The 25,781-nt window shown below is 41.1% G+C and overlaps 3 protein-coding genes across 3 annotated transcripts; 1 reads left to right on the top strand and 2 right to left on the bottom strand.

Moving 5' to 3' along the window:
* Positions 1-403: 403 nt before the first annotated feature.
* On the bottom strand, positions 404-9,828 carry bcl7a (BAF chromatin remodeling complex subunit BCL7A). The gene is made up of 6 exons (XM_072371538.1): positions 9,639-9,828; positions 7,353-7,434; positions 7,145-7,241; positions 6,402-6,551; positions 4,659-4,753; positions 404-3,441 (listed from the first exon to the last, which is right to left on the bottom strand). The coding sequence occupies exons 1-6, from the start codon at positions 9,815-9,817 to the stop codon at positions 3,367-3,369; spliced, it is 678 nt and encodes a 225-aa protein (XP_072227639.1). The 5' UTR covers positions 9,818-9,828; the 3' UTR covers positions 404-3,366.
* Positions 9,829-13,083: 3,255 nt separating this feature from the next.
* eif2b1 (eukaryotic translation initiation factor 2B, subunit 1 alpha) lies at positions 13,084-17,295 on the top strand. The gene is made up of 9 exons (XM_072371735.1): positions 13,084-13,515; positions 13,595-13,696; positions 15,282-15,418; positions 15,805-15,921; positions 16,001-16,113; positions 16,201-16,269; positions 16,366-16,441; positions 16,930-17,055; positions 17,138-17,295. Exons 1-9 carry the CDS (start codon positions 13,503-13,505, stop codon positions 17,291-17,293), a joined length of 909 nt encoding a protein of 302 aa, XP_072227836.1. The 5' UTR covers positions 13,084-13,502; the 3' UTR covers positions 17,294-17,295.
* Positions 17,296-17,354: 59 nt separating this feature from the next.
* ddx55 (DEAD (Asp-Glu-Ala-Asp) box polypeptide 55) lies at positions 17,355-25,253 on the bottom strand. The gene is made up of 14 exons (XM_072371734.1): positions 25,056-25,253; positions 24,917-24,967; positions 24,041-24,127; positions 23,772-23,863; positions 23,120-23,182; positions 21,498-21,647; positions 19,812-20,010; positions 19,644-19,726; positions 19,259-19,390; positions 19,089-19,181; positions 18,790-18,904; positions 17,956-18,124; positions 17,576-17,868; positions 17,355-17,495 (listed from the first exon to the last, which is right to left on the bottom strand). Exons 1-14 carry the CDS (start codon positions 25,161-25,163, stop codon positions 17,355-17,357), a joined length of 1,776 nt encoding a protein of 591 aa, XP_072227835.1. The 5' UTR covers positions 25,164-25,253.
* Between the last annotated feature and the right edge of the window lie 528 nt (positions 25,254-25,781).

Below are 25,781 nucleotides of genomic sequence, written 5' to 3'. Positions count from 1 at the left end.
GTTACAGTAAAACTAACGATATCTCAGTCTACACACAATTAACCCATACAAGCACATTTGTTTTAAGTGGAGTCGAGTCAGCTTCTAGACACATCTCGAGGATCATCAAAGCAAATGAGATGCATCTGACCACAGACTCAGTTGCAAATGTCTTTTAAATGAGAGATTTAAGCAAATCAACTTGAATAAATATTTAGGTTAGGTTGTCACTGTATTTGGTGTGGACAAAAAGGCCAGTATTATCAATTTAAAATGAAATCTAAAACATAATAAAACTGAATTACTTTTTTGTGGCTTTAATAGGCAGGGAAACACATAATTACTTGGCATTTATGAACGAATTAAAAAAGTACTTTAATGAGGCCTTTTTTCCCTTCCCAACAGAAGAAATATCAACTCCCAAAACGTTTTGTGACTTTTATTAAGAAAACAAACCATTGGACATGATAAAAACCAAGCACTACTGATGGAATAAATAAGTCAAACCAAAACATAAGTCTGTACAAGATCTAAAGAAAAAAAAACCTAAATGGTCCCAAAGGAAAACAAAAAAAGAAACGAACAAGATTTATCTCACATTTTTTTTTTCTTATTTTTCTTTTTACACAAGTTATGAGCAAACTATAAGCAATTGGCTCAATCAGGTGAAAGCTACAACATAAGTGAGACCTTTTAAACTGAGTGTATGTAATGCTGTTTATAACTGTTCGTGTCAATACAATAGCATTTTAAGTTCCAGCTCTGCTGGACTGGGAATGAGGTATATGCTAATCCATCCTCTAAACTGAGACAATGTTTTCAATTCTTTTCTCTCCATCCACGTGAATGCTGATTTGCTGAAATCTGATCAAGTAATTCTGCGTTGTAATGTATAGCCCCATCATGTCATGAAGTCATTGGTTTGCAGTGATTCAATTGATCTCAATCCATATTAGCGAGCAAATATTGAGAAATGAAAGTAAATCTAACATGTGTGAGGTTGTACATTAGAGGTCGTAGGTCTGAATCCGTACTTTCAAGTTCAAGTAAATTGCACAAATCTGCACAAAACTGGGATGCCACATGCGTATGGATTCAGCCAACAGACAGCACCTTGAAGGAGGATTAGAACCAAATGTTTGAGCTAAAAGACTGGACCCTTCTGTGACGAGCTACGCAAACATCTGTTGGCCATAGATAAGTAGTGATACACAGAAGACTTACAAAGAGGTGATTAAATGTGAGTCATGTTGATGGACCAAAAATCAGTACCCGAAACCCGCCTGTTCCTGCTTTTGTTGGACCACCTGAAGCAGAAACAAGCTGATAAGCAGGAGCTCTTATTGAAGAAGTTTACAGATGTTTCAAACGGTTCCAGAAGAGAAAACTTCATTAACTTCTGGGTAGTGTTCAAATTCCAGCCTACAACTGTTTTAAAGGAATATTACGCTTATTTACTTTCATGCCGGGAGTGGAGTGAAGAGGGTCGATACCACGTGAAGCCAGGAGATAGAAAGCCCAAAGACTGGCTCTGCACAGAGGCAAAGAAATCCACCTAACGCCACCTCTGAGTTCACTCGTAAACACCTCCAGAGCTTTTTTTTCTGTGCAGGAGATTCCAAAAACTGCCAGGCTGACTTTTAGTAAACTCAATGGAGCATGAGGAAGGTACAACTCATTAAATATGGGTGCAGACGTGAATGAAAATCTTAAAAATTGCAAGACGGAGCACTTGGCTCGGCGGAGGATGCGCTCTTAAGAGCAAACTGTTCAGTTTATCAATTTCCTCCAAGTTATAATATGTTCCAAGACATAAATCTGTCATATCACCCTTTGACATTTTTATAAGAATTATGTGTAAAGTAAATTTTGGAACCTATTAAACTGTGATGAAATTGTTAAATTGATTGAATAAAACTAACTGGAGCTATTCTTGTCCCAGGGGATGCTTTTCGTCTGCACAAAGTAAACCTGTTGATAAAATGCATGTAATGGAGCCGGCTGCCTGCCTCCAGGTGCACCGAGTGGAAATACAATCTGAGAACCATCAGCGATCACATAATGACACCTTACTCACTATTCCCAGGCTCACAGAGCAGGGAATCTTGGCCCAAAACGTTCCTTAAACAAAAAACTGCTGTCGCTCCAGAATCAGCAGATGCAAGCCGATGGGTTTTATATCTGCCTCTGGTCAGAGCCAGGCTAGTGTTTCCAGCCTTCATGCTTTAAGCTTACCGTCTCCAAGACAGATCAGAGGAATCAGACTTCTTGTCGTTACTCTCGGCAAGAAAGCAAATATCTCCCAGAACTATTCCTTTAAGTAAAACAACCAGTTGTAGTAGAATATAAATATCGGATAAACTAATTAGTGACAGTTATAAGGCAAAAACACAAACCAAACAAAACATGGCACCAAAAATTGTAATTCAAAACCTGCTTGACCTAAAAACGAGAATTAATCGTAGCAACTCAAGGCACACCTCCATGACCTATGCTAGCTACGCTCGTCTTCACTACTTATCCAAGAGTTTATCTCGACCAGTACCGTCGTCGTCTTCTACCAACCACGAGCTAATTCACTTTAGAAAACACATGAATGGAGAACTTTTCATGGATAGAGAAAAAAAAAAGACATCCACTACAGCAGCAAATCTATCTGTGATCGATTGTGACATACCATAACAGTGCATTGACCCTCCTGAGAAAAAAACCCTAAACATTTCCTAAACAAATAGAGAACATTAGTCTAGCAGGAGGCGAATCAGGAGGACTGACGTGACGTGGTCTTAGGGTGGAGGTTCCCCCCGCAGCCGCTGATCTGAGACCAGGTTAGCCTCTTGAGTTATCCTGAGCTAAACCATTAGCAGAGAAATGTTTACAAAGAGGTCTCAAAGCAGCGTCCGCGATCTACCTCGTCCTAATCTCAGATCCCCAGTGTTAACTCCGAGTCACAGAAGCAGGTCAGGGTTTGTGGTCTGGCCTGGCGGCAGCTGGGCTGGTCTGACGGCACCTCGCCAGGCCGCAGAGGGGGACCGCAGCCTGGCTTCGGCGCTTCTCTTGGCAAAAGTGTGGAGGACTGGAAGGAAGCACGGAGGGGACCAGTGAACAGAGGTAATATCCATTCTCCCTCTGTGGCAGGGGAGTGTTCGGGCAAAAGTAGACAAACCAGAGGGGGGGGGGGGGGGGGGACAGCCAGCAGGGAGGGAGATGTCCATTCTCCCTTTGGTTTTGAAGAGTTTGGGTAGAGGCAGGAAGAGAAAAATAGGAGGACAGAGGAGAGCCGGTGTGTCCATCAGCCCTAAATTATTTAGAGTTAATGATAGGAGGTACAGAGTGGGGGGGGAGGGGCAGGAGGGCAAAGAAGAAAATTAACTCAGCTCCAAATATTTAACTCTCCTCAAAGTCCTGAGATGAGGACTCCAGTTTGCTTTTCTTGATGGGCGGGGCCTCCTCCTGTAGGTCCTACAAGCAACAAGAAAAATCATGTGAAATGAACAGCTCCTGTTTTATGCTGACAGATAATCAGTAGGAGGAACGGTGCCATCCACCTTCTTATCAATGCTTCATCAAACTGAGGCTTGTGTAAGTTTGAATCCATCAGAACGTAGCTCAGCTGTGTTAATAAGGAGCTTTTAGATCGGTCCAACCTTAGAAGCGATAACTCTCTCCACCATATGTAACATCTAAAAGCCTTTATACTGCCAGAAATCCCTCACTGCTAACTTTAGATCGGACTACACGGTGCTCGATGTGAGCTGCTTTGAAAATATTTGTTCCTGCGCTCGGAGCATCGAGAGTTTCATGTTGATGTCACTGCCGATCGGATCAGACTGATCGATATCTGCAACCCACAACGGAGGCGTTTGACCAAGGAATTCATTCTGATCGTTCCCTCGCGTCCGAAACAGAAGTCAGAGGCTGTTTCATTAAAGAGGTGTCCTTGATATTCAAAGCTAGCATGCAACATACTTTGAATCTGCATTGCATTGAGTTCTGCAAGCCTGCAGACTTCCTCTCCCCCGTCTTTGTTGGGGCATTAGACACTGCAACAAGAACCACTTACAGAGAACACAGATCCATGCTGCTGCTAAAGGTCAAAAACTCCACAGGGAACCTTTAATGATCGTTAGATGTGCTGATGGGCAACACGACCGTAAAACAGAGCCAATCAATCTTCTAATTAATGAGCTAATGGTAGCCACCGTCGCACTGATTGTGGAAGCAGATAAAACTTAGTTGGACTGAGACGTACAGATGACTTTACTGGGACACACAAGCCTGAAGGACATCATGTCCACAGCATCGCTCCTTCTGTGTGAGACTATAAATATCCATTTAACATTCATCGTGTGCCTCGGGGAGCAGCGCTGATGTGGCTGCTGATGTCAAAGAGAAAGTCAGGATTCCAGCAGAGAATTAAAACAGGCTTCGCTTCCATTTTGTTTATTCATTTTTAAGGTTTTTTTGTCAGGTTTGTTCCTGTTCTTTTCCTCTTTTTCTTCTTTCTTTCTTTCAGACATCTGTGTTCGTTCCCAGAAAGCAGATTAAGTTAAACAGAAAATGTCGAAACCTGAACTCCTCCAAGCTGCGGTATCTCCATGTCTCCCTCTGTGGATGTAAAACACTCTAAAACTGTACAGATTAGTAAACCTCTCAGTGGTGTGCAGACGTGTTCGTACCTGAGTGGCTTTGCTGTCTGAGGATTCCTTCTCCCCTGACGACAGACTGTCTCTCTTGGCGCTCTGTGAGGTCTCTGATGAAGGGATGGTCTTACCTTCGGATGAGAACACGGCAACAAAGTCAGAACAGGAGCTCGGTTTAAACACAAGTGAGAAGAACTCCTCACGGAGCGCTGGAGGCCATGACTTCGACGCTCTAATGACACTGTGTGGTTGTGCAGGGGAACTGCAGCGTCTCTGAACCCTGATGAGACGTACCGAACCCATTGTAGTTGTTTTTTTTTACACAAAAATCATCAAAAATCTACTTGTTCCACCTTTTTAACTGTCAAGGTTACCTTTTACTTGAACTGAACAGATTTAACCTTCCCTTCCGGGACCGAACAATCCACTAATTCATTGAAGAAACAATCGCTGACCTCATGATTTACCGTGGAGTTGTCGTCACAGCCTCAATGTCTTCCCCCCCCCACGCTCGAGGCAGCATCTTCAAACTGCTTGTGTTTGTTCAACCAACAATCCAGAACAAGAAAATATTTACTTTGCCAGCACGAGGGAGAGTAGAGCCGCACAGGCTCTCATTTAAGGAGTACTCGGCTTTGTTTTTAGTAGTTTGTCATTTCCTGCGGTCGGTGTGCACTCGGTTTGCAGAATCAGGGAGGAATTACGACGGGGAGCTAAGCGAAGAGCTGCTCAGAACAGCAGCGTGAGAAAAATACACCCCAGACCAAAAAGACAGCCCACAGATTAAGAGAAGACGCTTATGAGGGGAAATTTCGCTGTTACACACCTCTACAGCGGCTTTAAACTGATTTTATGCTCATACGCGTTAAGCTTTTCTGCAGCTGTAATACGATAGTGGAGTGTGCCTGAGTTCCTACGTTTTAATGCAGCAGGTTTTCAAAATGAGCTTTAAACAAAAAAAACCTTGACGGAAACACAGGAATGATGGAATAAATAGATCCTAATGTTCAGTTTTGGTTACGGCCAGATCATGAATAGTTCCTGTGAATTGGGAACAGGGTGGGAGGTGTCTGATAAAAAAATCTTGTTGGTGGTTTGTAAAAAGGCCAGAATCACCAACACAGGCTGAATGAGAGAACATCGTGGGTGAAATATCTGATGTGGAGCTCAAGATGAATATGTTTAAAGAGAAAATGAATGTCTAATACATCCAAATGGTTCTAGTCCAGAATCACCCCTTAAAGATAGAAACCGGGTTTAAAAAAAGGAGTGGAAAAATAAGTGTTACATCATCTTCTGTTGACTTATCAAGAAGAACTAAAAGTCATCCCCTTCAAAGAGTTTCAGGACTGATTTGCCGACTTACTTAATACACAGTGATAAGTGTGTTGCAGTATTCTTTATATGAGCTTTGTTTAATCCACATGTAAACTTAAACCAGATTTAAGGCTCAGGGTGCGTCTCTCAAAGGGGTTTTTTGAGTAAATAAAGGTTGACGGTTGAATTCTCGAGGGGAAACGCCGTGGCCACAGCTGTGCAGTGTAAATAACTAAGAGGAAGTGGTCATTTTAACTTCCTGCCAGTGCTTTGTGTTTATCTTGAAGTCGAAAACAACAACAGCAGATGGCTCATCCTATATCTGATCAGGCGGGCTGCATCTCCACCGCCTGTTCGCTGCCGGCTGGTTCTGACGCAGGTGGCGGCGAAGGAGACCCTTCACATGAACCCAGCATTTAAAAGCCGCTCTGGTATTTATCTGTGTGTGTGTGATGGTCTGACCTCTCTTGCTGTCCGGGCTCTGGTCAGTTTTGGTCTCACTGTTCTCGCGGTGCGATGCAGCGGTGGCTTCGGGGGCGGGGCTGGTGCTACAGCTGTTTTCCTGTTTCACTGGGGACGAGTCGGCGATGGAGCTCTGGTTGCTGTTGTCATCTAGCAAAGACACAGATAAGAGTGTCCCACTCTCATTTCAGAGCCAAAACATTTATTTTTGTAGCTCAGCTTTTCATCATTCGACTTTCGAGTATCTTTGGTTCAATAACAGCATCTGAAGGGTCAGGAAAGAAAGATTTGACACCTGTAAACACTGTGGTTTAACTCTAATGCATCTATAATGCAGGAGATTTATAAACATTAAGAATTCTAACTATCGGGATGAGGATGAATAATTTCACTCGCAGTATGAGGCGTATGAGACTCCTTACAATGAAAGAAAATGGCCTTATATATCATAATCGCCCATGTTACAGAGCTCTACTGTTTTATAAAAACCATCAAAAACACATTAACATCACAGCAGGTGACTAATCCCATCATTTTCACAAGAATTCATGCTGTATTCAACTCACTGCAGCGCTAACTGCAAGTTAATCCGCCGAGGAAAGTAGTCCCCTACAAGTGTACAAAATAAGTGATCCTCTTTTAAAAAAAACAAACCAGATATCTATGAAAGATGTTTGGGAACAAGTGGGCCTGAGGCTGAGAGTATTAGACAAGCCAAGATGTTGTGAAATCTAAAAACCCACCATGCATGTCCATCATCCCTGGAGAGGAGCTGTTCTCTGGAGTCGTCACCTCCGAGCCGTATTTCTCATCCTTGCCCTTCTTCTTATTTTTGTTCTTCTGCAACACAAGAAAACGCACCATCGTTTGGAGAGAAAACAGAACAGACATATTTTAAAATAACATTCTTGTGTTTAAAAAAAGGGCTGCTGGTGACGGCGACCAACTCACGTCATCCGATTTGGGCTCCGTCACTGGCACCCACTTGTAGATGCGAAGGGACGTGTCTCCAACAGTCACCCACTTCTTCTCCCTGAGTGGGAGAGAAAACCAAGCTGACTCAAGGCCTCTGGGGCTCAACACAGTACGACATTTTCACCAATTTAAAGAAGAAGCTGGGAAATAATGGAAAGTTATGCAACTAAAACTAAAATAATTCATCACAGTATCACTTTAGCGCTGACATTGAACTTCCATCGCCACTAAATTACAATTTTAGGGTCAAGATTATTTGCTGAATAAAAGACTATTAAATAACCATGAAAATAACTTTTCTAGTGAATATTTGGCATTTTACTTGTCTTCCGTGCCATGATAATCTGAACGAATGAGTTTTTGACCTGTTACTTGGACTTAATGTGACTTTTGCTTTAAATTTACATCTCCTGACATCTTTAATGTTGAATAATAATCTTTTTTTTTAATAAGTCACTTAAAAATGGTCCTCGTTATCTAATTAACTCGTCTTTAAAGTCTTTTTCAATCAATGTGATTGGCATAATGAATGTTTTATCTTCCACCTGATTACAAGCAGTTTTTAGGAATTAATCAACCAAAGTTCATTTAATTGAATTAATTGCTGCTTTTCTTCTTTCCATCATTGCGAGTTTAAAATCTCGTGGATTTTGGTCACAAAAACGGCCACATTAGCTCATGTTTCCACATTTTTTCCACTTAAACAATCAAGAGAGGAAATGCTTTGTATGACTTCCACCAAAACAGACATATTTTAGTTCTTAGTGCTTTAATTAGTAATTTTGTAACTTTAGAAGATGTCCACCCCAATCCATTCAGGTGTCTTCTATTTTTCTATTTCATGAGTCTTAAAAAAAAATTTATTAATTAAAAAAAAAGATTAATCAGTGAAAGAGGTGGTAGATTTAACTTAAATTAATGTTTTGAATTCCAGCTGACAAACACTGTCATTATTCATCAATCTGCTGGCTATTTTATTGATTAATTTAATTACCTTGTGTCCTCCAGCTTATCTAAGATAAATTATTCAGCATCTTGTGTATATAAATAAATATGAAGGCAAACTTATTGACAAGTAATTTTACTAAATATATTTGTAACTAATCAATTATCAATACCCCCCCCCCGCCCCCCCCCGAAAAGCGGAAAGAAAACAAATGTCCCAATTAAGGACACAAAGTGTTTATTTATTTATCTGTCTACTTAAATAGCCACTAAAATGAGTAAGAAAGTCTGAAATTATTTGTTAACGGTTAATTAATCCCTTTAAAATGACTTAATGTGGTTAATTATTTGCTCTACAGTGAAATAAAATAAGAAAAATACTATTTCTGAGCCAAGTTAACCTGCCGAAGTAGAAATTACACTATTTAAAAACTTTTAAAAAGGTCAGAATAATAAACATGAATTGATTAATTTGAATGTTTTTTTTATATCATATCTGTATTATATTTCAATTTGTGGCTATAAATGTTGAATATTGTTAACTAATATCTTTCAGTTACTTTAACGTTACTAACCGACCAACTTCTGACTTTGACTCGGGGACGTTTGATTAATCCATCTGATTATCAAAAAAAGGAACCTGATAAACTGTGAAAAGGCGGGGTTACGCGGCTAAATCCATTAACTGTAAAACCTCGAAACCAACATGAGTCTTTGAGTCGTTAAACGTGTATAAAACGTGTTTTTCTTCTGTTAAAGGATAAGACTGAGTCACTACGTGTTCAGCCATGCACTACAGTAGCCTACTTCCCTCTCCCAACCCCCACCGTGCCTTCGTCTCTATCAAACCTAAAGGGCGACTCAAAGCGCTTAATTTAAAACTCCAGACGGACTAAACTGCTCCGACTCAAGAGCGCCGTCGTCGAATTGTTCCCAAGTCCAGACTTATTGGTCGTTTCGGTCCTAAAACCGCCGCCTGCGCTACCAGCTCGGCAACGGGCAGCAATGGCTTCATGTGACTGCATCGAAATGGCTTCTGGGTTCAACCCTTGCCGTTAAAATCAGCGGAAAAACACCGGCTACATGTTGTATAGTGTGGCAACGGTAGCCAGACGACGACCGGGGATGTGCACCGCACTAGTGCGCCCCGGTTGCACCTGAGCTGCAAGTACATCTGCCGTGAATCCGGCTCAAAAACGGTCCTTTTCTTTCAATTTCATCCCTCATTCCGTCTCGCTCCTTCCCTCTCCTCCCCCAACAAGCGAGCCTTTCTCGTCTTAGATAACGAAGCCCGCTTTTTGCTCCTCTTCCTCTTACCATTTTCGTACTTTCTCAATAGCGGCCATGACCCGCTTGATGTCATCTTTCGCCCTGCTCCGGGTCTCAGCTCGGACCGACCTGCCCGACATTGCCGCGGTGGGTATAATATTTTTAAAGCTCGCCGGCAGTTCAGACACAATGCAAACAGTAGAGCGCACAGAGGAGCCAGTGCGCATGCGCGGCCTGGTGGAAGCACAGGGAGGAGGAGGAGGAAGAGGCCGGCTGCAGCTGCACTCTGAACAGAGATCTGTCTCCCTGCTGAGCTCGCAGCAGAACAAAGAGGCTGCAAACCTCCTGTACTCTGCCCTCCAGTGAAGCCTGAAACTCTGGGCTGGAGCTGTACAGTACACTGTGTCCGTTAAAGAGGAGCACAAACTCTCCTCACACACAAACTCTCCTCCTTAAGTGTTTCGACTCAGAAACTGCAGAACTTTAAAGAAACATTTTTTTATTAAAACACCTCAAAAGCTTTTAAAAAAACAAAAAAACATGGATTTGATTATTTATATGTTAAATGTACATGTTGGAACGGACACACACATCTTTTGCTTCACTGGCAGACTAAAATGAGCACGAACTAACAACCATTTCCAGTCACTTCACTTTTGTCTCTTTGTTCTGGTCTCAAGTCTTTTTTTTCATCCCGTCATAGTTGTTCTGTATTTCTGTGTAAGTCTTTGTTGTGTTTGTGAGTCTGTTTTGATCACTTACTTTTGTCTTGGATGTCTTTCAGTCATTTTGAGCCTTTGTGTTGTAACTGTACTTTTTGCATGCAGTTGTTATCAGCCTGTTTCTCTGTCGTCTTTTTTATTTCCAATTTTAGTTGTTTTATGTCTCTGTGCTTGTTTTGCATGTCTTTTAGGGATTTTGCGTCATTATTTAGTGGTGTTTTAAGCCTTTTTGGCATCTCTTTCTGTCATGTTGCTGTAATTTTGTGTCTGTTGTCATTTGACCTCTTTTTTAAAATTATTTTACATGTTTTTGTTGTCAGTTTGGTTTCTTTCTGAGCTTTTAAGGCTTGTCTTTTGTCATTTTTAGTGTGTTGGGATTTTGTTTCTTTTTTAACTTGTTTTGTGTGATTTTGTTGTTATTTTCAGTGTCTTTGTTTTTAATTGGTGGGATTTTTTTGCTTGTTTTTGCCACCCTTTTTTAGCATCATTGATGTAATTTTCACAAATTGACATTTTTTTTCTCCATATCTGCGTTGTCTTTTATCTTTGAGCTCGTTTGGCATATTTTTGTTGTCATTTTCAACATTTTTGTTGCCATTTTGTTTCTTTTTGAGCATGTTTAGCACGTTTTGGTCATTTTTAGTGTCATTGTTGTCATGTTTTTTATGTATCTTCATCTTTTGTTTTTGTTGTCTTGAATCTTTTTGTCTTGTTGTGGTTGTTTTGTGTCATTTTCTCTGAACCTCTGATTCGTTGTCTCAATTTCAAGTATTTTTGTCCTTAATTTCATTGTTTTTTAAAAAAAAAAACACATCTTATATTTGTATTGGCATTTTGAACCACTATAACTGACATTGTAGAGTGAGATTATATGTGAGAAGGGAGTCAGAAGTTCATCTGCAGCTAAATGTTCCAGTAAGCAGAGATTTCAATTAGGCGCTCCTCTCATATTGCAATAACCTTATGTTTTATTTTCATTTTGAGTATTTTTTTTTGTCATCATCTTCAGTCTCTCAAATTTGAACAATCTCCCACTCACATTAATATGAACAAGGAGCCACTCTGAGTCCTATAAATGATAATATGATGTTGTAAAAGTTAAAAAATCTTCAACACACAACACAATTCAACATGGAATTGTTGGTCTACTCATCAAAACTAATCGTTTTTGATGATGCTTTGTTCTGTCTTGTCGTTCAAAGACATTATTGTGTCTTATTTCTGACAAACTCTGATTTTATTTAACAAACTGAGAAGTTGAAATCGAAAAACTTTTCAACTTGGACTAATCTACTCGACCGCATGACTTAACTTAGCCTAAAATTGACAAAACTTAAACGGGACTATGCTGCCCTCTGAAGGTGTGAATCACAACTGCAAAATGTAGCTCAGTATTTAGTTCAAATGAATAGATATCATAGTCATACAAATACAAGAGTGAAACCTTTCAGATATAACTGAAAGCATGAAACACAAGTATGTCCACTAATGCCAACAGTTTATTTTTAAATTGTCTTATCTCTGGGGTTATTGTGTCATTATTGTGGCTTTATAGATTGTTGTTGTTGTTTAGCTTTTTTTGGACATGGGTTTAAGTAATTTCTGTTTCCATTTCCTGTTACATCTGCATGGTAGTGTGGTGGTTAGCACACCACACTGTCGCCTCACAGTGAGAGGGTTCCAGGTTCAACTCCATGCTGGGGCCTTCATGTGTGGAGTTTGCATGTTCTCCCTGTGTATGTGTGGGTTCTCTCTGTGTACTCTGTCTTCCTCCCACCATCCAAAAACATGCATGTTAGGTTAATGTCAGTTTGTGTGTGGTTGTTTGTCTCTGTGTGGCCCTGTGATGGACTGGCGACCTGTTCAGGGTGTACCCTGCCTCTCACCCAATGACTGCTGGGATAGACTCCAGCCCCCCTCTGACCCTACTGATGGTTTAAGCAGGTATAGAAAATGGATGGATGGATGGAAGCTATTATATACCTTTATGGTCATGTTGCATCTTTCTGAGGTCTTTGTGCATCTTTTTAGGTCATTTTGTGTCTCTTTGTGGCTGGTTTACACCTCTCCTTAGTTGTTCCTTCTCTTTGTGATCGTTTGGCATAAGTTTTGGTTAATTTGATGTCTTTGTGGTACTTTTTAGTATCTTTATGGTGGTTTTATTTCTCTTTGTGGCTGTTATGTTTTTTTCAGGAATTGTTTAGTCTCTCTGTGGTCATTTCGCATCATTTTAGGGTACTTTTGGTTCGAAATATGCTGATTTGATGTTTATTTGTTCTAATTGTGCATCTTGGGGAGGTTATTTAATTGTGGGCATTGTTCATCTCTTTGCGGTCGTTTTGCATAATTCTAGGATCACTTTGGGTCTACATGTGGTGATTTGATGTTTGTTTTTGCTACTTTTGTATCTCTTTGTGGAGGTTTTTATTCTCTTTATGCTGTTATGCATTTTCTGAAGTTGTTTAATCTCTTTTAGGTCATTTTTTGTCTTTCTTTGGTCTTTTTTGTCATTTTTGAGGTCTTATTTGATTTTTATGTGTGCTACTTGTATGCATATTTCGTGACTATTATGCAGCTTGCTGGTGTTCTATTTTGTCTCTTTTTGGACATTCCCTAATCTTTCTGCGTTTGGTTTGTATAATTTTAGGGTCATATAATGTCTCTTTTGGTGGTTTTGAATCTTTTTGTAATTAGTTAAAAATTATTTGAGCTGGTATTGTTGCTTTACTTATTTAATAATTTATTAATCTAGTTAGTTGGCTAATTTCAAATAAAATTGATCAACCCTCAACTTCACTATATTTCCAGGCAGCGCGTGAAGCGGACACGCCATTTGGAAGGCAGAAATAACACTCGACGTCATCACTCTGCGACGTATGAACACGCAGCTCTTTGACTGAGTCAATGCTGTGTAACTCGGCAAATATTAACGATAGGACTGTCCAGACAAAATTAAAGTATTTCTATTTTATCCAGCAGTCTTCTGTGGGGTGTGAGTCAAACTTGGACTAATATTCACTCCAAGTCCCGTGAATAATTTAATTTGAACCGAAGTTGCAGCGGAAGCCGCCGATTCAGCGGCTCTGACATATGTCAAAATCCTGCGAACTGTTTAAATCCTGTTAAACATCCTCTGAGGTTTGCTTTCACCTTCAAAATCGAAGCTTTAGGTGCTGTTTAGGGTTACAAGATGAACGAAGCAGGTACGTTGTTACTTGCATCCCATCTCTTGCCGTGTCATGTTTTGTGCTCTGTGGTGTTAACCGAATATAACCTGCTCAGAGCTGGTGGAGTACTTCAGGGCTCAGATGAGGAAAGATCCGGACATAGCCTCTGCTGTGGCTGCTATCCGCACTCTGCTGGAGTTTCTCAAGAGAGACAAAGGTGTGTTTTACTCTGTGTATATATGATACTGTGCAAAAGTGTTGATTCAGGCCTCATTTCTTCATATTTTCCTTCCAAGCAGCCAGACTTTCTTGTTCTCTTTTAATGTTGTCTTTAGTAATACTTTTCTAGGCTTTCTGAAGGTTTTTCTTTGGTCATTGGCTGCTTTGTCACTCATTTTCACTCAAGTCCTTGTACCCAGCTATTTTCAGAGCTATTTTTTTTTTCGTTAAGCCACTCAACTCTGACCCATTAATCATTCAGGCATAAGAAAGGCTTCAAACTCAAGGGATGAACCAGTGTTGTGTCGATACATAACAAACAGCTTAGCAAATATCCAGTTTTAAGTCATATCTTTAGGCACTTTGTTACCAGCAGCCTGTCATAGAGACACATCATTTGTTCCCATTTCTGTAGTTTAATCTATGAAAACCACCAAAGATAACACAGTTTGACAGACAGAAAACAAGCTGATTCCCAAAGAGATATTATCTGAAAACTCAGCATGGTGTGCAGTGTGTCCTTAAAACATTTGAGAAAACTGGACAAGTGGAGGACAAAAGAAGAAGTGTCTGGCCTAAAAAAAACTATCTCCAGCAGATAAACAGGATCTGAAAGTGATGTCCTTAAGAAAGAGGAAAAAATCCAACAAAGACCTGAAACAGGACCTGAGAGATGCATCTGGACCTTCAGCTGATCCATCTACTGTTGGCCCAAGCCTCATCAGAAATGGTCTCCATGGAAGGGTGGCTGTCAAGAAGCCATTCTTACGGAAGGGAAACAGGGAGAAAAGACTGAGCTATGCCAAATGACACAAGAAGTGGACTGAAAATCAGTGGCAACAGGTCTTATGGAGGGATGAATCCTCCCCAGAGCCCGGACCTCAACATTATTGAAGCAGTGTGGGATCATCTGACAGAGAACAGAACAAAAGGCAGCCGACATCCAAAGAAGAGCTTTGGGATGTCCTTCAAGAAGCCTGGAGAACTATTCCTGAAGACTACTTAAAGAAATGATAGAAAGCTTGTCTAAGAGGGTTCAGGCTGTGTTCGAGAATAAAGGAGCTCAGACCAAATACTGACTTTCAAAGTCATTAGAATTGTGCAAAAAAAAGAAGAAGAGAGAAGTGGATCAATACTTGCACTGTACTGTACCATCCCTGTAAAGTAGTCTACACATGACTTGGGGTGGAGGGAGCTATAACTTACTCTTTTTTTGTGTTCTTTCACTTATAGTAAATATTATTTTAAACAGCCTTTAATCTCTGTGGGATAATTAGGTTCAGTTTGCATTGGCGTAAGTGAAGATGTTTTTTATCTGGATCTGGTCTAAGGAGTTCAATAAGGATGTATGATGTTTCTATAACCTAAAACTCTGCTTAAAGTTCATTAAATTAAGTCAACGTTCATATGCTTTGAAATAACAGAAATGAAATAGGTTTTGCAACTTTTTTATTTTTTAGGCCTTAAGGCTTTAATCTAGATTTCTAAAACCCTTAAACAGTAGAATGACTTTAACTTTGCCCTGAAGCCTCAGCTTCTTCCTGTTCTCAGCCCGGTCTGACAGGCTGTCCCTGCCCCTGCAGGTGAGACCCTCCTGGGTCTGAGAGAGAACCTGACGTGGGCCACAGACTGCCTGAAAGGAGAGGACTCCTCTGTGGCCGTATCCTCTGGAGGGGAGCTCTTCCTGCGCTTCATAAGTCTCACATCACTGGAGCACCAGGTTGGTACCTCCCAGTGTCCCCCTGCCGTGATGTACGGTGCATGATGGGATAAAGCTCACAAAGTGCACATGTAAAACACCTCATGTGCACAGCTGCACGTTAAAACCAGGGCTTGTATTTTGTTTGCACAGTCAACTTTGGGAACTTTTGCCATTTTCTTGAAAACACAACAAAATATCCAACAAACCACAACACTGCTCAAATGTGGTTTTGTTTTAATGCTCAGTGAATAACAACAATGTAAATGTGGTGATTTATGAAAGCTGCACCATTACAGATGATTATTGAGCAGGTTCAGCCTCGTTCTGTAGTGTTTTAATTTAAACTGTATGCTGTTGTGCATCTCTTCAGTCTTCAGACACTGACCTGTGTTTCTCTTCTTCAGGATCTGTCTCGCTGTAAGAAGGTCATGGAGGAGAGAGGAGAACTATTTCTGGAGAAGATCTCCATGTCCAGAAACAAGGTTGCGAAGCTCTGTCACACCTTCATTAAAGATGGCGCTGTAAGTACACTTCCTGTTTTGTTTTGTTTTTGCTTCGTACGTAGGGTCCGTTCAGATGCTCATTTTCCTCTTCTCTCAGAAAATCCTGACTCACTCGTACTCCAGAGTCGTCCTCCGAGTTCTGGAAAAAGCTGCGGCAGAGAAAAAGCGATTCTCTGTCTATGTGACTGAGTCGCAGCCTGATGCTGCCGGGTGAGTGGGCGGTTTGTGTAAACCGTGTTTTAGTTTGATAATGAAGGGACACAAACACAATCAGTTTCTTTTTCTTTCTTTGTTCAGACGTCAGATGGCCGAAGCCCTGAAAAAACTTAACGTTCCCGTAACTGTAGTGCTGGATGCAGCTGTGGGGTAAATGAAGTTAATACCTGCTTTTTATCTTTTTAAAACGAACAAACTGCAGGAAGCCGGCTGCGTTCATTTGACCTTTTCTGTTATTTGTCAAAGGTATGTTCTGGAGAAAGTGGATCTGGTTATTGTTGGTGCAGAGGGAGTTGTGGAGAGTGGAGGGATCATCAACAAGGTGGGTTGTAGTTAACCGTGGGGGACCTCTGCTGGTCTGTACCACAGAGTAGATTACTTTAAGAGGTATCACAAGTCGGTAAATAAACTCCCGTTTTCTCCAATATGTTGGAGTTGACGTAGGGCAGAGTTTCCATCAGATGACCAGTCACAGTCATTCTTTATCAGGTCCTCATTTCTTTTACTTTTTCACTTTTAAAGTGGTCTTGAGAAATTTTGTTTAACCATAATTGTCCATGTGCTGGCTTGTGTTTTATGTGTGATACCAGACAATTCCACTAGGGGGCTCACTATCATACTCAAAATGTACAGAACTCCAGTCACCTCCATGCTCATATACGACAGTCCAAATAAAGCACAGCCATCATCAACAGACATGGTTCTATTAAAAACAAATGTTTGTTTTCTGTGGCCAGTAGCTTTGTTTTTATGTGGATGATTGTTTCTGCACATGTTGTACAAAAACAAACGGTTTGGTTTTTTTTGCAGATCGGCACTTATCAGATGGCGTTGTGCTCCAAAGCTCACAACAAGCCCTTCTACGTCGTAGCCGAGAGTTTCAAATTCGTGCGCCTGTATCCGCTCAACCAACAGGATGTACCAGATAAATTTAAGGTTTGACCTCGCACTTATTTTGTACACTTAATTTGGTTTTATTCGATGGATTTCTTTACACGTTTCTTCCTTGCCTCCACAGTACAAAGCAGACACCCTCAAGACCATACAGAACCTGTCAGAGGAGCATCCGATGATCGATTACACACCTCCCTCCCTCATCACCCTCCTCTTCACAGATCTGGGAGTCCTGACGCCATCAGCCGTGAGCGACGAACTCATCAAACTTTATTTATAACTGTGCCTCACAATTCTCCAATAAAAAACCCTTAATAACAAACGTCCGACTTTATTTGACATCATGGTTCTTCTGTTTTGTGTTTTGACTTTGTTATCTGCTGTTCAAAGTCTTCCTCGCTGATTTGTCCTTTCTTAAGTCTCTTGAGAAGGCGAGTGTCGTTTAAAAGCTCATTCAAATCTTCCTCATCCACATCGGAGCCCTGCACAGAGAGAAAATGGATCATAAATACTTGAAATCTAGTCTCGAGAATCACTTGTTTTCACTGCTGATCAGAAATACCTCCTGGTGCTTCCTCTTGGTGGCCACCTTCTTCCTGCGCTCCTTCCTGCTCTTCTGTTTGGACCAGGCTTTGTTCTTTACGAATCTCTTCCTGGGGAGGGCAGTCTCGTCTCTGTCCTTCCGCTCAGCCAGCATCTTGCGTCTCTGCTTCTCCCTGTTCTTGTCCTTGTAGCGGATGGTGTCTGTGTCGATCGGCGCCTCTACGAAATCGGGAAGTGTTTTTCCCTTCAGTTCTGGCATTCTTGGCAAGCGGAGGAGCGCAAAGCCTCGGGCCAACGAGGCAAAGTCCAGATCTACACAAAGTGAAAGTAGATGGAAAGGTTAGATTAGTCTTTTAAGGATAATGGGTAACTGTTGGCTTTAAGCTGCTTTTTTCACACCTTTAACTCTGAAGATGAGGCTGCATTCGTGTTTGGCATATGCCTGGACGTGAGAGACGAAGGCCCTCATGCTTCTGTCAAACATGGCCCGGTCTGCCAGGGCCATGGCCTTCACTTTGGGCAGCACGTCCACAACATCGCTTATAGGGGGCATCCTCTGGAGCGGACACTAGAGAATCAACGTGGCAACATGTCAGTGTCACAATTCCTCAGCTTATCTGGCTTTTTTTAATCATAACTTTAAAAGAAAAATAACATTATTTCCTAGGAATGTCCCTGCAGTGTAGCACTAAACAGTAAATAAAGTGTTGGCAGCTACAGTTATGTGTTAGTTTTTAAAAGGAAAAAATAATGAAAATCTGGGGTTTTATGGGTGAAAAAATGCCCTTGAACAAAAAAATTCTCTTTGGAATTTCCCCTTGTGTGACGAATAAAGATCCATCTTATCTAATCCCAGCACATCCAGCATTGTTTTCTGGTTAGATTTAGTTTTGTTTGGCTAAAATAAAAAGAGTCACATTTAGTGAAGAACAGGAGAGATGGAGAAAGAAAGAGAAAGAAAAAAAGACTGGCTTCCAGGAATAACTGAATCACTCAGAATCACTGAAAGATCAAGCAGGTGTTGTGTTGAGATCTTATTCCTTTTTTTGGGGGCTAATTTATTAAAAATGAAGAAATTATAATAATTTAAGGTTTTTGTTAAGTTTAGCAAAACGCTGTTGTGATTAATTTCTTTGGTATTTGACTAAGTGCTGTGGAACCGAACAGTTCCTGACCTCAAAAAGCAACATCGCGTTACAGAGAACTCGTAGAAATCGATTGCACTAAACTCACTTTCTGGTTGATGGATAAGAAGTTGACATAAGATTCCTCCATTGGCAACAGAAAGACGAGGGCGTTGCCGTAATTACCGATGCGTGCAGTTCGCCCACATCGATGTACAAAAGCACTACGACAGATGAGAAGCAATAAGTGAAAAAGCTAAAAAATTAAACAGATTCTGACCAACACAAACAATACATTTAGACTTTTAAAGAGCAAAACAGTCTATTTGTGACCAGTTTTCAAATGTTATTTATGATAAACGGACAAACTGTAGTAATAGAAAGATGCTGCTGCAGATGCTCGCTCACCTGGCACTGCTGGGAGGATCATACTGCAGCACCCAGTTCACATCTGGGATGTCGATGCCTCGGGCCATCACATCTGTACACACCAAGATCCCGCTGCAGCATGACACAAAGGCTGATGTGTAAATAAGGCAGACAGATTCAAAGCATTCCAACCACAAACTCATTTTCACCTTTTCAGCGCCCGAAAGTCAGCAAAGATACTGTTGCGCTTGTTCTTCATCTTGCCGTGAATGCAGTGGACGGCGACCTTCTTCACCAGCATCTCCAGAGCTCGACCGTAGTACTCCACACAGGCACAGGTGCTGATGATGGTGACAAATCACGTCAAGTCAGGAACTACAGAGATGGCTGTACAACTGTTTAATCTACGGAGGGTTTCTATGTACCTTTTGTGAGTAAATAGTACTGTGAAAAAGTCTCAATCAACCCCTCATTTCTTTGCATTTTATCTCCGAGCTCCAAGACTTTCTTGTAATCTTTTAAGATGCTTTCTGAAGGACTTTCAAAGCTTTTCCTTTGACATTGGCTGGACACGTTTTCTGCCAGTTAACATACCTGAAGAAGACCAGATGCTTCTCGTGTTTGTGTTGCCTCATAAACGCCACCAGGTTGTTGAACTTATCCTCTGATCTACAAACCTGAAATGACAACATGAGGTCACCACATCACTTCACTTTCAGACGAACGGATGTGAAATGTGCTCCTCAATCCTGCACCACTCACGACGTAGTAGTTGGAGAGCCTGGAGGGAGTCTTCTGGATGGCGGCGGCGGCGGCGGCAGTCAGGCCTTTCTCTTTGACGGTGATCCGCACTGGGTTTCTGAGGCCGGCCCTCACCAGCTTCTCCAGCTCCTGAGTCTGAGTGGCTGAAAACAGGCCGGTACGTCTCTGTTTTGGCAGGTAGCCCAAGATGGTGTTCAGACTGTGCACAAAAAATAGAAATAATCTGTTAATTCAATTCAATTCTATTCCATTTTATTCATATGGCGCCAAATGTTATCTCAAGGCACTTCAGAGAAATAGTCCAATTCAAGCCAATTACAATATAATTCATTAAAACTTTATTCATCCCTGAAGGGAATTAATATCACTGCATTATTTATTATCAGTAAAGATATGAAGCAGAGAGGAAGGTGTGGTAGGCATCCTCAGAAGTCGCCATCAGCGTGTTGTTTTTGTAGCTTGGCAACAACAGCCAACTGTTCAACATCTGGTGACATGTCCAGGATTACACCATCAGTTGTCAACGAACTGTGTAATCTTCCTCCTTTACTGTTACCTCTCTGTCTGCAGTCTCCGTCTGCTCTGTCTTAAAGCTGAGTAGAGAGCTGTTAGAGTTGTTCCTGCAGTCATGTCTTGATGAAAAACATCCAGTTGCTTTCCTGACACTCCCGCTGTTTCCTCATCAGGGGTTCGAACATGTCAATTTTATCTGGCAGTGCTCTCACATTTCCCATGATGATCAATACAAGAAATAAGTTTAACCCTCTTTCACTTCTTCCTACATTTTGTTCCTGCTCTGCATCCTAGACGTCTCCTCTTCAACTCACCTTGATTTGGGGGTCTTATTCCAGGCATTACTTGAGCTTAGAAAAGCTCAGTTAGCTTCTCCAACAGGTTAACATCTTTCCTGTTGCCATGGTTACGCATCATAACTGATGTGGTAACATTACCAGTTACCAAAAGAAGTCCTTCCGGCAGCACATCATACAAACAAGCACAGAAAAAAAATTTCAGAAGTCTTTTTTCATAGAAAAAAGCCCAGTAGGAAAGCCGCAGTATGTCCAGAGACACTGCAGCAGGCTGCCTGCCTGTAGGGCGGCGCCATTCTGGAATTGCCAATGAACAATCATAATCCAATCAAATTCATTAACATCCAATTTTAAAGGCCCTGAAGAAGCTAGATTTGAGTCTTTAAGACATTTTGTCAGCACATCAGGCTCTGCTTTAGCTTATTTAGTTTGAAATAAAGTTTTAATAACTGCCTTAAAGTCCTTTAATTTGAGCAGTTTTACATGTATAACCACATTGCAAAAGCCTGTTTTAGACTATGTAAATAAAAGTTGAGACAGAGGTATATTTACCACTCAATATGATTATATTCACAGTTGAGATGAGCAAAATCTAATTCTTCATTGAAGTATGTTCGACAACGTGACTAACGTGGTAAACTTCACGCAAAGCAAATGGGGCAGAACAAGAGAGATGATCAGTTATTACTTACTGATAGCATCTATGAAGCTAACGCTGCATCTGTCTTTCATCTTGCTGTTTGTCTGAGCTCCCCCAGCAGTAAAATCCAATCTGAGGTTTATTCTTGTTCCTGGTAAAGATGTCTTGAGTGTCTGCTTTTTTTCATTACTTTTTTCTTTCCTGTCGCACATATAAATTTGGACTTGTCCTTCGTACCTGGCCTCGAAACCCATGTCGAGCAGTCTGTCAGCCTCGTCAAGAACCAGAACATCCAGATTCCTGACAGCGCTGGCCAAGTCCAGACCCTCCGACTTCCTCCTGAACATGTCCTCCAGGCGGCCGGGTGTTGCAATTACAATATTCGCCCTGAAATACACACAGGCATAAATGTGACTCGCTGCTAAAAAAACATTTGTTCTTTGTTTTTCTACATTTAAGATAAAACTGTTAAATATTGCTCTGCATTTACACCAGTTTGCAGCTAAACCGTCACATCAACATTAATGATCTTTTCTTTAAAATAGCGACATTTTATAGATCAGATTAACATTTGTTAACAATGTTCAAACATTTTTAATTTGAACATTTATGCATTAACATGGAAAAGGAAACGTCGTTTGCATGTGGGAGCAGCTATTTGAGCTTTCCAACGCTCATGTAATGCCTGAGATAAGACTTCAAATCAATAGGAGTTGAAGAGGAGACGTCTAGGATGCAGAGCAGGAACAAAACCGAGAGAAAGGAGGAGGTTTTTATCTTATTTCTTCCCTTGATCATCATGGAAGTGGTAAAGATCCACTGGCTCCCAGTCAAGTTACATATAAAATACAAAGTCCTACTCCTCACTTACAAGTCCTTCCATGGCCTGGCCCACCAGTACCTGTCTGACCTCCTCCATCTCCACACCACATCCCAGCCTCTGCGCTCCACTGACCCCGGCCTGCTCTCCAATGCACGTTCCCGACTCTGCACCTTTGGGGATCAGGCCTTCAGTTTTGCCGCACCCACCCTCTGGAACTCTCTCCCCCCTGATATACGCAATGCCTCGTCTCCGGACGCTTACAAAAACACCCTCAAAACTCATCTCTTCAACATGGCCTTCAACCAGTAATCCTCTTCATCCTGTCTGTGGTATCTTGTGTTCTTCTTGTTTGTTGGTCTGCAAACATGTTCTTTGTTTAAGTTTTTTGTAAAGCGACCTTGGGTCCTTTAAAAGGCGCTATATAAATTAAAGTTTGGACCCCTGATAAGGATACAGCAGATATATAATGAGGAGACATGGCTGAAGGAACAACTCTAACCCCTCACTACTCAATTTTAAGACTATATGGGCAGACAGAGACTGCAGACAGAGGGTAACAGTAAAGGAGCAGGATTACAGAGCACGTTAACTACAGATGGTGTAATCCTGGACATGTCACTGAGAAGATCTTTCTCATCTCTGCACCCCAGATGTTGAACTGTTGGTTGCGAGTCTCTGTCCATGTTGTCGACTGACCGAGGTCACCTGAGTTACCTGTTGATGCTGTGTGACATCATCAGCTAAGTTGCTGCTGAGCTACAACAACAACACCCCCATCCAATCATGTCAGTCTGAATATTTCTACCACACCTTCCTCTTCTTAATGTTTGTCAGCTGTTTTGAATTTTATTCTATTTTATTATCAATCCATAAAAATAGGAAATCTTTATTAATAATTCATACTGAAGCAATATAATTTCCCTTTAGGATAAATAAATTATGGCCATTACTAGACTATTACCAGACGTGTGCGCGACAACCTTTGATAATAAGCTCCATGGGAACTTTGTGTAAAACTCATTAAACCATTACATACCCTTGATTCTTGAACTTCTCCACATCCTCCACTGGATTACTGCCACCAATCAGAACAATCTGCCTGAGAAACGAAAGGTGGCAAAACAGACCAGTAAGCACAAACTGAGAAAAAGTTTCACAGAAAAGGTGCCATTTTCTGACATTTGCACTGATGATTGATTTGTGCTTTACAGATTGAAGTAACATTAGTTAGGTCAGCAATTAGTTCAGCGATAAAGACATAAAATTCAGATTGTTTCATGCATCTTTTTCTGGAGCTGTTGACTGCATTTCACTGTCTTCACCAGTGACGGGAGCTGCAAGACTTTGGAGCTGGACATCAGCGACTGACATACAGCTGAAAGCTCTGCGTCAGCTTAGTAGGTGGACCGTGAGCTAAGATTCTTGTTTGTACTGTTAGAAGCTCATTTGAACTTTCAAGTTCAGTTTAATCCGTTTGTCCTCTTGGAACAAAATAAATCCCGTAACTTTTTGCGTTTCATCTGCGTAAAATGTTTTGTATCACAGATCAACTGGTAGAAATAGAGTGAAAATGATTATTGACTGAATGTATGACTTTACTATTACAGGATGTGGAACTGTAAGCCATTTATTGTAATTCTGGCATATTTCACACCTTGATCTACACCCTGAAGTAGTTTTCTACTCACGTAAACTGTGGAAACTTCTCAAGAAACTTTTCCATCACTTCACTGATCTGCAGAGCCAGTTCTCTTGTGGGAGTGATCACCAGAGCTCCAACCTGCAGAAAACATTAAAAGTTCCAAAGTGTGACCAAACACCAGTGCGACCAACCCTCGTCGCCCCAATGTTCAACTGTTCCCGGATCTACGTGTTTGACAGCAACGCTCTCAACACCCAGGAGATACAAAGCTTAAAATAACAATAAACAGCTGTGTTTGCTTGGTTTAATATTCACCTGCATCTTCTTAAGCTTCTCTTCTCTTTTAAGGAGCAATTCTATCACAGGAATGAGGAAAGCAAGAGTTTTTCCACTCCCGGTCACCTAGAATGAAACAGCAGGCAGTGAGCTGCGCACAGTAATTCAGATAATAACACTTTACAGCTATGCTTCGATTGAAAAGAATCTGAGTAATTGGCATGATGTTTTGTGCAGCTCATTGTTTCCTTTAATCTTTACAGCTGAGGTGGACTGACGAATGGAGACGAATAACAAGGACAAATAAATTCATTTCTTATTCTATTGTGGAGCCCTGAAAACATAAATGCATTTCTTGTATATATAGTGCTGCACAAAAGTCTGGAATCAGCTCTCTTTTCTTCATATTTTGGTTCCAAGCAACCAGACTTTGTTGTAATCTTTAAGTGGTCTTGAGCAACTGTTCTCAAGGCTTTTTGAGGGTCTTTCAAGGTCTGAACATTTTCAGAAGAATGTGTTTTTGTTGCTTAAAACGCTTATCACTGACCTATGAATCATTCAAACATAAAGAAGGCTCCTAACTCAGGGGATGGACCAGATTGTGTGTCGACTCATAACAGACATTTTAGCAAAGAGCCAGTTTTAAATAATATATTTAGACACTTTGTTACCAGCAGACTGTCACGAAGACGCATAATTTATCCCCATTTATTTAGTTTCATCAATGAAAAATGCCAAAGATAACACAGTTTGATATTTGTACCAACAAGCTTATTCCTAAAGAGCTATTATCTGAAAAGTTTGCAAAGCTCAGTATGGTGTGCAATGTGTCCTTAAAAACCCCAGCCCCACTAAATAAACCAGTCAACCACATAAACTGGTAGTTCTGGTTAGCTCTACAAAGAAAACACTCACCGCCTCAGCAGCCACATCTTTGTTACTCATGAACAGCGGAATACAAGCAGACTGGAAGAAGGAAAAACACCAATAATTTAAGTGAAAAAGAGTTTAAACTTTAGATAGCTTGTAGACAGATTCAAAGTAATAACGTTACCTGTACAGGTGTCATGTGAGTGAATTTCAGCTCCTCGAGCGTTTGTAAAATCCTCTCGTTGAGTTTAACAGGCAAAGTGTCCCACGTCCCTTCTGTCGTGTTTTCCATGTTGGAAATAAACCATGAAGCAGTTTCAGGCTAAAGACAGTAGCGGTTAGTTAGCTTCTGCACGCTGCTGCTTCTTCCGGTGCGCTGATGTTTACGCGCCGGCTGGAAAATTGAAGCGAAGCATCATGAGCCGTTCCGCGTGACCATTGTGACCATTTCTGCATTTTAACGTTTATATTGATACATAATTAATCTCTTCTCTAGGAATTGTAGCAACACCTTGAGTTCAGTGCAGTATTATCTATCTAATTTATCAACAATGTTGAGGTCCACATTCAGTCCACTTCTTGTGTCATTTGGCATAGCTCAGCCTTTTCTCCCTGTTTCCCTTCCTTAAGAATGGCTTCTTGACAGCCACCCTTCCATGGAGACCATTTCTGATGAGGCTTGGGCCAACAGTAGATGGATCAGCTGAAGGTCTAGATGCATCTCTCAGGTCCTGTGTCAAGTCTTTGCTGGATTTTTTCCTCTTTCTTAAGGACATCACTTTCAGAGACTGTTCATCTGCTGTAGATAGTTTTTTAGGCCCGATACACATGAAGCTCTTCCGGAATCACCTTGTTGGTGTAAAAATACTATTTTCCGTCCGTCAAACTGTGTTATCTTTGGTATTTTTCA

Source organism: Leuresthes tenuis, unplaced genomic scaffold (assembly GCF_036924035.1).
Source record: "Leuresthes tenuis unplaced genomic scaffold, fLeuTen1.0.hap1 SCAF_19, whole genome shotgun sequence".
Taxonomy (NCBI): Eukaryota; Metazoa; Chordata; class Actinopteri; order Atheriniformes; family Atherinopsidae; genus Leuresthes; species Leuresthes tenuis.
This window is presented reverse-complemented; position numbering and strand designations above follow the sequence as displayed.

Excerpts from the sequence above, each read along its gene's own strand:
- eif2b1 (XM_072371735.1), top strand. Across the intron at positions 16,442-16,929 it reads GTGGAGGGATCATCAACAAG|ATCGGCACTTATCAGATGGC; the intron begins GTGGGTTGTAGT and ends TTTTTTTTGCAG. Across the intron at positions 17,056-17,137 it reads ATGTACCAGATAAATTTAAG|TACAAAGCAGACACCCTCAA; the intron begins GTTTGACCTCGC and ends TTGCCTCCACAG.
- bcl7a (XM_072371538.1), bottom strand. The coding sequence starts at position 9,817 with ATGCGCACTGGCTCCTCTGTGCGCTCTACTGTTTGCATTGTGTCTGAA. Across the intron at positions 7,242-7,352 it reads CGGAGCCCAAATCGGATGAC|AAGAACAAAAATAAGAAGAA; the intron begins GTGAGTTGGTCG and ends CTTGTGTTGCAG. Across the intron at positions 3,442-4,658 it reads CAGACAGCAAAGCCACTCAG|GACCTACAGGAGGAGGCCCC; the intron begins GTACGAACACGT and ends TGTTGCTTGTAG.
- ddx55 (XM_072371734.1), bottom strand. The coding sequence starts at position 25,163 with ATGGAAAACACGACAGAAGGGACGTGGGACACTTTGCCTGTTAAACTC. Across the intron at positions 21,648-23,119 it reads GAGAAGTTCAAGAATCAAGG|GGCGAATATTGTAATTGCAA; the intron begins GTATGTAATGGT and ends TGTGTATTTCAG. Across the intron at positions 20,011-21,497 it reads GACATGGGTTTCGAGGCCAG|TCTGAACACCATCTTGGGCT; the intron begins GTACGAAGGACA and ends TTTTGTGCACAG.